The 9,992-nt window shown below is 43.0% G+C and overlaps 3 protein-coding genes across 3 annotated transcripts; 2 read left to right on the plus strand and 1 right to left on the minus strand.

The window, feature by feature from the left end:
• Positions 1-2,856: 2,856 nt before the first annotated feature.
• LOC108153952 lies at positions 2,857-4,689 on the plus strand. Its single transcript, XM_033388225.1, has 2 exons — positions 2,857-4,361; positions 4,512-4,689. The coding sequence occupies exons 1-2, from the start codon at positions 2,857-2,859 to the stop codon at positions 4,687-4,689; spliced, it is 1,683 nt and encodes a 560-aa protein (XP_033244116.1).
• Positions 4,690-5,501: 812 nt separating this feature from the next.
• On the plus strand, positions 5,502-7,322 carry LOC108153953. The gene has a single exon (XM_017284051.2). It carries the CDS (start codon positions 5,502-5,504, stop codon positions 7,320-7,322), a length of 1,821 nt encoding a protein of 606 aa, XP_017139540.2.
• An 840-nt stretch (positions 7,323-8,162) lies between these two features.
• LOC108153954 lies at positions 8,163-9,992 on the minus strand. The gene is made up of 2 exons (XM_033388227.1): positions 8,643-9,992; positions 8,163-8,396 (listed from the first exon to the last, which is right to left on the minus strand). Exons 1-2 carry the CDS (start codon positions 9,990-9,992, stop codon positions 8,163-8,165), a joined length of 1,584 nt encoding a protein of 527 aa, XP_033244118.1.

Below are 9,992 nucleotides of genomic sequence, written 5' to 3' on the forward strand. Positions count from 1 at the left end.
AACAGAACCAAAAAGCGTGAGGAAAAACCAATTTGAATGATAAATGAAATCATAAATTTTGCACTTGGGCCAGGGTCCAGTAGGCTCGATAAAAGCCATTTAAAAAATTCTCATAAAAAAATGTGGCTATAATTTTTGGTTTTCTTTTTTTTTGGCGAGTGGCTATGATGGGGGCGGCGAAAAATTAATAGAAATTAAAATAATACGCCAGAAATGCCACAAACAAAATATGCCACGAATATTTGGCATGCTTTTTTTTTGTAACATATGTTTGCAATCGAACGGATATATGTGGCCAAATTTATGTTCATTATAGATAAAAGAGTATACAGTGCGTGGCAGAAATGTAAGGCAGCCTCAAAGAGTGGCCGATAGCTACAAAAATTCATAAAAAAACAGTTGTTTCCGGGAATTTTCCTTTTCCTTATAGCCTATAGTTATAGAACGCACTGTCTACATATGTCTCATTGTATTTCTGGCCATAAAAACACTTGATACTTGACGCGTGGAGGCTGAATACCACTTGAAAATAGTTGTTTTGGAAAGGAAGTCTTCTAGACATCTCTGGCCCCTGGCTGGGTCTCGGACACTTTCCCTTTTCATTTGCGCTTTTCAGCTTTTCCGCTCTGCTTTTCCTTTGCTCGTTTTTTCGTTTGTTTGTTGTGTCTACGCCCACGCGGTCGACCTGGCACTGGGCCAACTGACATTGACTGATGCCAGAACCAGGCAGAACCAGGCAGAACCTGGCAGCAGGGCAGAGAGCACACCAGAGATTCCACTGGTCTTTGTTTGCTCTCCGACCCTGGGTATAGCTACTTTTTCTGATGATTATGAGTTTCCAAACATCGCTGGCCTTTCCCATATCGAAGGTGATACAAATGTTTGACTATACATAAAACAGATTTGTAAGACACAGCGTGGAGCGATTATAAATTTGAAAATTAGTGGAACTATTAAAGCGTGCGACAGGCAATGGCGACGCTGAAATTATTGCGACATGCCCCATGTGAGGTGTTGAGCGAATTAATTGAGCGTGTGCCAGTAAAGGCTGCCACCAACAGACACATATAATAATGGTATGTGGAGACTGGCAGATACCTACAACAGGTAGAGCTACTGGTACTGGAAGAACCAATTTTTATCCACTTTTTGTGGACCGGATATGGCTAATCCCATAGAAACTGTCTTGCTTTGAGTGGAACATTTTTTGAAAAAATACATTTTATGATCCAGCTTTTCATTTGTTTAAATATTTCCATTTCAAACGTCTTAAAACCAAATAAGTACCAAATTTGATTGCGATTTTATATTTTTTTCCCAGGCCTAAAATTTGAAAAAATAAATTTTTGGTACACTCCAATTTTTTAACATTGTTTTTTTCATGTAGATTAAATTATTACTGTATTCTGGCAACTACTACTGCGAAATACCTACAATAGGTAGGGCTACTGGTGCTGGAGGAACCTATTCTTGAGCACTTTTTTGGATCGGAAATGGCTAACCCCATAGAAACTGTTGAAACTGTCTTTCCTTGAGTGGAAAAATTTTGAAAAAATACATTTTATGGTCAAGCTTTTAATTTGTTTAAATATACTTCCATTTAAAACGTTTTAAAAATAAATAAGTACAAAATTTGAGTGCGCTTCTATCTTTTTTCCAGGCCCAAAATATGAAAAAATTAATTTCTGGTACACTAAGATTTTAAAAAAAATTTGTTTGTTGTTATCTATTTAAGCAATACTGTATATACCTTCAATAAAAAATTATAAAACTTAAAACAGAAGAGAAAGCACTGAGAATATTTTAAAAAGTACGAACAAATCTATTATTTTTTCGATGATTTTCTACGACTCTTGTTGAAATGTCAAGAACACTCGTATATATACTTTTTAGGATCGGAAATGCTTTCTGATGAATATTTGATTTGCATATCCGTAAGACCTCCGGCTAATGCTGCACAACTTACACGGATTTTATTTTACTTTTACACACAACACAGACACACTCTTAGGGGAACACACGGGAACGCTGAACTATTTCAATTTGATTTGACAAAACGTGATTATTAATAATTGTTTTCGTAAATTTCTCATTTCCGCTTCGCCCACGCCCCAGAGGCGTGTGGCAGGGGCAGCGGTAGTGGGTAGGGGGGTAGGGGCAACACTTGTTAGTCGCTGACAGGCGGCACCGGCGCATCCAATGCGATGGGGAAATTCATTTTTCACTTTTCATCAAACGCGCACAACGCTCGTTCCAAACGGCACAACAAACGGTTCACGACTGCCACGGCCAGAATGCTGCTGCCGCTGCCGCTGCCGCTGGCTCGGTGGTGTCTGTCTGAGAAAATGTGTCGCTCTCGACGTCGATCAGCGACCAAATGGAAACGGCTTCTCCGAATGAAATCTCAATTGTTGCACAAATAAATTCAGCAAGTGACCCATAAACATGCCACCGATCAGCAGCAGCACAAAAAGAGGAGAACATATTCGGCTTTGGAAACGAAATTGACGCCAGCTGTTGGGTGCACAAGAGCAGATATGAAGCTTAGAAGATCTTAAAATAATTAAAAAGACTCAAGGATTGGTTAATCTAGAAAAGTAAAGACAAACTGCAAAGAAATATCCCGAAAAGGCACCGTTTTAAAAGAGTAATAGTTTTCACTTTCATTAATTTACTTTTGAGCAGTAAAGTGAATGGATGTCCATCATATCAATCGCCTAAGAGACAGCTGTCATCTGATTAAATTTACACGAGAGAAAGAGACCCTTTAGAGCAATTGGAAAACCATTTTCTGATACCAAATTCAGTTCACTCTTTAATCCCACCGCTGTAGGACCCGAACTGGATTTAGTCGCAATGTTTGGCAATATAAAAATAGTGCTGCTGCTGCTCTTAAGTCAGGCATTGACCCAGGAAGCCGAACACCACCATTTGGCTTTCCTGGCCAATCTCATCGAAAGTATCCACAAAGAAGAACCGATTCAGACTCTACTCATGCTGCAGCACCATCAGGACAAGGACTGCTCGATTCAAGACTTGCATCCCGAGGGTATACCCATCCTACGAGCCAACGAATTCGCCAAATTTAATGTGATGAAGAACTACAACCAAATGGAGGCACTAGGATTGGTCTGCCTGGGGATACACTCCAACGTAATGGTGCTCTTGAATGCCCTGGCCATGGCATTCAGCCATATGCGACATGTGCGAATCATTCTGTGGATGCAAGGGAACCCAACCGAGGACTTCCTCAAGCAAATCTCCGACCAAACCGAAGAGCATAACTTTCTTCAAATGCTCGTTCTGGGTTATCACATAAGTGGAGAAGTTACCATCCATCGATTAAATGCATTTCCCAGTGCTCGCTTCGAGAAAATTGAGCATATTTCGAGCATTAAAGCACCAATTTTCCATCAGAGAGAGCTCAATTTCCAGGGAAAGAAGGTCATTGTGTTGCCCAAGCGAGCTCTGCCCGTAAATATTACCACCAAGTATGCGCCGACTGGTTCTTTCCCCATCACCCGGATCGAGGACAGGCAGATCATTGAGTTTGCTTTGAGATACAATTTGACATTGGTACTAACGGAGAAACAGGACTTCGATGTGACTGATCCGTATTCCGATATTCAGTTCAATCCACGCCCAGTCTTGAGTAACGATCTTGTCGGCCAAATTGAATGTGTTAATACTTTCTCTCTGTCCTCGCTGATGGTTGTCGTTCCCTGCGGCAGGGTGACCAGCATTACAGATGTTTTCCATAAGCTGGACTTGAGGACTTGGTTCTTGTACATCCTCTCCGTCTATGCCACGTTCGTGGTGGCGGAGACCGTCATTTTGGTTGCAACCCATCGAATCTCAGGCCGTTCCTATCGTCTAACCAACCTGAATCCCTGTGTGAATATGCGCGCCTTCAGGGCCATCCTGGGACTCCCCTTTCCCATTGGCCCCAAACTGACCGTATCGCTCCGTATGCTTTTCCTGGCCATGATTTTGTTCGGAATGATCTTCAGCAACTTCTTCAGCTGTAAGCTGAGCTCCCTGCTGACCAAGCATCCCCTGCAACCTCAGGTGGATAGCTTCGAGCAATTGCAAAAAAGTGGTCTGACCGTAATTGGAGATAGATCCGTGCAACCCTTCATCGAGAGTGAGGTTGATGAAGAGTTCATCAGGCAATATTTACCAAAATTGGAATATCGGGACGCTATGGAGCGGGTTCTATTGATGATGTCGGCGAACGATAGTCTCGCCTTTATAGTTTTTATAGAGTTCTGGAGAGTATTCGATACTTCTCAGCAGAGTACTGGACGGAAGACCTTATGCGAGTCAAAGCACCTATCAATCATGCAGAACCTACCGAGGATGTACGTAATGCCGAAGAACTCCATATATAGGTGGCCAATGAACAAGTTCTTCTTGAAATTCTACGAGTCCGGAATCCCATCACATTGGACACGTGTTTTACCCAAAACTATCCAATCATATCTCAATATCACTTTACAACCGGATCTTAGGCCAGAATTTGTTCCTTTATCCCTCAAAAATTTTAAATGGCTTTTCTGGATCCTTGGCTGTGGCTACGGATTGGCCACTTTGGTCTTTCTTGTGGAAGTCTATATGGGAAATAGGAAGAGAAAGGTTGAAAGTAAGGTACCTGTTCCTTCAGGAGACCAGGAGATCGCCACGGTCTAATTACCTGCTTATAATTATAAACGTTCTCAGCGTAAACGTTATAGAAATATATAACCATAATGTATGCATTTTTATCTGTTTAACATTTACTAATTGCACACTCTTTATAAAGCACCCCAGTATTTGAAATATATATGGAATAAAAAATAAAAGCATGTCTCTAAAGGATTTGGAACCAAGAAGTTCGACTTTTGGATTGCCTTGATCCTTAGTGCGGCCTGAGAGTCAGGCTTTCTCAACCACGGCAAAGATTTTGATTGAAATCTGGATAGAGAAAGGGAGAGAGATAGAGAATAGGCGCGGTGTTAGGGGTTCCTTCTTGCTAAAATAAAGATCCGATCTGATTCAGATTGGTAGATATGGTCATTCTCAATGATTCAACATTGCAAAATTTTGAAACTTTGAAAATTTCGTAGCCCTAGCTTCAAAACTCTCTGAGACGGACGGACATACAGACATGGCTATAACAACTCGGCTATAGCTGCTGATCAAGAATATATACACTTTATGGGGTCGGAAATGCTTCCTTCTGGGTGTTACACACTAATACACTTTTGGAGTATCGGGTATAAATACTCTAAAATGCTCCACTTTAAAACTTTAGTACTTTTAGCTATCTGCAGTGATGTTGCTGCCACCATTATGTTAATGGATGACCATTTCAATAAAGGACAGCTGTCATCTGATTAAGTCCAAACGAGACCCATTAGAATATTGTCACCTTAGAGCAATTAGAAAACCGCTTTCTGGTACCGAATTCAGTTCACTTTATTAATCCAAGCGCTGAAGGAATCAAACTGGATATCGCTGCAATGTTTGGCAAAATAAAAGTAGTGCTGATACTGCTCCTAGCTCAGGCAGTGTCTGAGGAAACCGAGCAGCCCCAGATGACATTCCTCACCAATCTCATCCAACGTATCCACAAAGAAAAACCGATTCAGACTTTACTCATGCTGCAGCACCACCAAGACAAAGACTGCTCGATTCAAGACTGGCATCCCGATAGTATATCCATCCTACGAGCCAATGAGCTGATAGAAATAGACATGAGGAAGCACTTCAATCACAAGTCGGTGGCATTGGTCTGCCTAGAGGAACCCTCCCACCTGAGTCTGCTCCTAGATGCTGTGGCCAAGACATTCGATCATTTGCGGTATGTGCGAATCCTACTGTGGACGCAAGGGAATCCAGCAGAGGAATTCCTCAAACAGATCTCCGACAAGGCCGAGGAGCATAAATTTCTTCATATGATAGTTCTGGGACTTCATCAAAGTGGGGAAACGATGCATCGATTGAAACCATTTCCCAGTCCCCGCTTTGAGCGGATCGAGAATGTTTCGGGCATGAAGGGATCCGTTTTCGCCCCGCCTACAGTCAACTTCCAAGGAAAAACGGTGACCGTGCTGCCAAACCTGAATATTCCATTTATCATCAAGAATGCACCGACTGTCGATTTTCCCATCACCCGGATCGAGGACATGCAGATCATTGAGTTTGCACTGAAATACAATTTGACTCTGTCAAGGGCTCAGAAAAGGGACACCGATGTGACTGATCCCTACGTCGATATTGAGTTGAATCCGCACTTTGTTTCAAAGAGCGACCTTCTCCAGCGAGTTGAATGTGTGAATGCCTTTACTTTATCCTCGCTGATGGTTGTAGTGCCCTGCAGCAAGGAGAGAAGCATTGCAAAGGTCTATCGTAAGCTGGACTTGAGGACTTGGTTCCTGTACATCCTATCCGTCTATGCCACGTTCGTGGTGGCGGAGACCGTCATTATGGTTGCAACCCATCGCATCTTAGGCCGTTCCTATCGTCTAACCAACCTAAATCCCTGTGTGAATATGCGCGCCTTCGGGGCCATCCTGGGACTGCCCTTACCCATTGGCCCTAAACTGACCGTCTCGCTCCGCCTACTTTTCCTGGCCATGAGCTTGTTCGGGATGATCTTCAGCACCTTCTTCAGCTGTAAGCTGAGCTCCCTGCTGACCAAGCTTCCACTGCAACCTCAGGTGGAGAGCTTCGAGCAATTGCGGGCGAGTGGTCTGACCGTAATTGGCGTATCCACCATACAATCCTTCATCGAGAACGAGATTGATGAAGAGTTCACCAGGCGGTATTTACCTAATGTGAAGTATCTGGACGCTCTAAAGTACGCTGACGCACTGATCGCAGGGAACACAAGTCTCGCTTTTATATTTCTTAGAGACTCCTGGAAAGGATTCGAAAGGTTTCAGCAGGTAATTGGAAGGAAGATTTTATGCGAATCAGAAAACCTATCCATCATACAGAACCTACCGAGGATGTACAAAATGCAGAAGGGTTCGATATATAAGTGGCATCTGACCAAATTCTTTATGACGTTCTTCGAGTCCGGAATCCCCTCGTATTGGAAAAGCACTTTTCATTATAATGTCCGGGAACGTCTCAATGTCACTATTCCACGGAATGTTAAGCCAGAATTCGTTCCTTTGTCGTTGCATCACCTAAAATGGCTAGGTTGGGTTCTTGGCTGTGGCTACGGCTTGGCCACTTTGGTCTTTCTTGTGGAAGTCTATATGGGAAATCGGAAGAGAAAAGTGGAGAGCAAGGTACCAGCTCCTCCAGGAAACCAGGAGATCGACGCGGTCTAATTTTGCGCTTTAAATTATAAACATTCTCAATGTAAACCTTACAGAAACACACAAAAACTAGCAAAAACTATTCCCAATAATGTATGTATCTTATGCGTATCTATTTCAATTTTATTAATTGCACATTCTTAATAAAGCTTTCGCAATGGTTGAACTTAATTTCCAAATGGTTTTCTCTGAGCGAAAAACTACTCAAACGCCAAGGGAGGTTCATCATATGACAGCTACCTTTTAGTGGTCGAATGTCAATTGATGGAGCCGATAACTTAATGAAAACTATAAGGAATTGTCCATGTGTCAATTTAAAAGCTGATAGATGAGGATGAATAAGTTCGAAGTGAAAACCGATGTATTTATCTTTCCTTTTCACGGATATACCCGATCTCGAACCATTTTTGAGGCGTTGGACGACTATGGAAGCCCGCTGTTTATACCAAAGGCTATCCGCACTCTTACTTTTATTCTTTTATTTATGATTTATTTTCAAAGCAAGTTTTTGAAAGTTATTAAATCAATACGTATCTATAGACTATATAATTGTTGATTTTTTAATTTATTTAAGGTAAAACGGAACTAAAAATGCGGTCTGCCTTGTCTGTCCCCCCACAATGACGAAGAGACAGAATCTGGTATACCATATGTGGAGCCAGCTGTACGGCGGAGACTAAACACCGAGACTCGGAACCATGAAAGCAGTAACGAAATACACGTATTTAATGAAATATATTTCAGGTTAATATGCAATGTGCAATCTGAGAATGCCAAAGAGATTCATATTGTGAGATTTGAGTGCATTCTTGTTTGTAATTTCTTGCAATGTTTACAACTTTAAGCAGCTAATTAGACTGCAGCGCCCTCCTGGTGTCTTCGAGGAGCAGGTACCTTGCTTTCAACTTTTCTCTTCCGATTTCCCATATAGACTTCCACAAGAAAGACCAATGTGGCCAATCCGTAGCCACAGCCAAGGATCCAGAGCAGCCATCTCAAATGTTGGAGGGATAAAGGAACGAACTCTGGCTTAAGATCCGGTTGAAAAGTGATATTGAGACTCCTTCGAATACCAGTTGGTAAAAGCTGTAGCCAATGTGAAGGGATTCCGGACTCGAACAATGTTATGAAGAACTTGTTCATTGGCCACCTATATATGGAGTTCTTCGGCATTTTGTACATCCTCGGTAGGTTCTGAATGATTGATAGGTTCTTTGATACGCATACAGTTTTCTGTCCCATCGATTGCTGAAAAGTGTCAAGTATTCCCCAAAGCTCTGTAAAAACTACAAAGGCGAAACTGCCGTTTGAATGCATTATCAATTTAATTACGTCCAGAGCGTCTAGGTACTTTATATTTGGTAAGCATCGCCTGATGAACTCATCATCAACCGCACTCTCGATGAAGGGTTGCATGGATCTCTCTCCAATTACGGTCAGACCACTGTTCTCCATTTGTTCGAAGCTATCCACCTGAGGTTGCAGGGGATGCTTGGTCAGCAGGGAGCTCAGCTTACAGCTGAAGAAGTTGCTGAAGATCATTCCGAACAAAATCATGGCCAGGAAAAGCAGGCGTAGTGAGACGGTCTGTTTAGGGCCAATGGGAAAGGGGAGTCCCAGGATGGCCCTGAAGGCGCGCATATTCACACAGGGATTCAGGTTGGTTAGACGATAGGAACGGCCTGAGATTCGATGGGTTGCAACCAAAATGACGGTCTCCGCCACCACGAACGTGGCATAGACGGAGAGGATGTACAGGAACCAAGTCCTCAAGTCCAGCTTATGGAAAACATCTGTAATGCTGGTCACCCTGCCGCAGGGAACGACAACCATCAGCGAGGACACAGAGAAAGTATTAACACATTCAATTTGGTCGACAAGATCGTTACTCAAGACTGGGCGCGGATTTAACTGAATATCGGAATACGGATCGGCCACGTCGGAGTCCTGTTTCTCCGTTAGTACCAAAGTCAAATTGTATCTCAAAGCAAACTCAATGATCTGCTTGTCCTCCATCCGTGTGACGGGGAAATCGCCCGTTGGTGCATACTTGGTGGTGTAATTTACGGGTGCGTCCCGATTTGGAAACACAAGTGCATTTTTTCCTAGATAGTTAAGTTTACGCGGGTTGAAAGTGGAGCCTGCAATGCTCGAGATATTCTCAATCCGCTCAAACTGAGGACTGGGAAATGGACATAAACGATGGAGGGAAACTTCCCCTCTTTGATGACAGCCCAGAACGATCATATGAAGAAATTTATGCTCCTCGGCCTTGTCGGAGATCTGTTTGAGGAATTCCTCTGCTGGATTCCCTTGCGTCCACAGTAGGATTCGCACATACCGCAAATGATCGAATGTCTTGGCCAGAGAATCTAGGAGCAGACTCAGGTGGGAGGGTTCCTCTAGGCAGACCAATGCCAACGACATGTGATTGAAGTGCTTCCTCATGTCTATTTCTATCAGCTCGTTGGCTCGTAGGATGGGAATACCGTCGGGATTCCAGTCCTGAATCGAGCAGTCCTTGTCTAGGTGGTGCTGCAGCATGAGTAAGGTCCGAATCGGTACTTCTTTGTGGATACTTTGGATGAGATTGGTGAGGAAAGTCATCTGGGGCTGCTCGGTTGTCCCAGACACTGCCTGAGCTAGGAGCAGTATCAGCACTACTTGTATTTTGCCTATCAT

This window comes from Drosophila miranda, chromosome 2, assembly GCF_003369915.1.
Source record: "Drosophila miranda strain MSH22 chromosome 2, D.miranda_PacBio2.1, whole genome shotgun sequence".
Lineage (NCBI taxonomy): Eukaryota > Metazoa > Arthropoda > Insecta > Diptera > Drosophilidae > Drosophila > Drosophila miranda.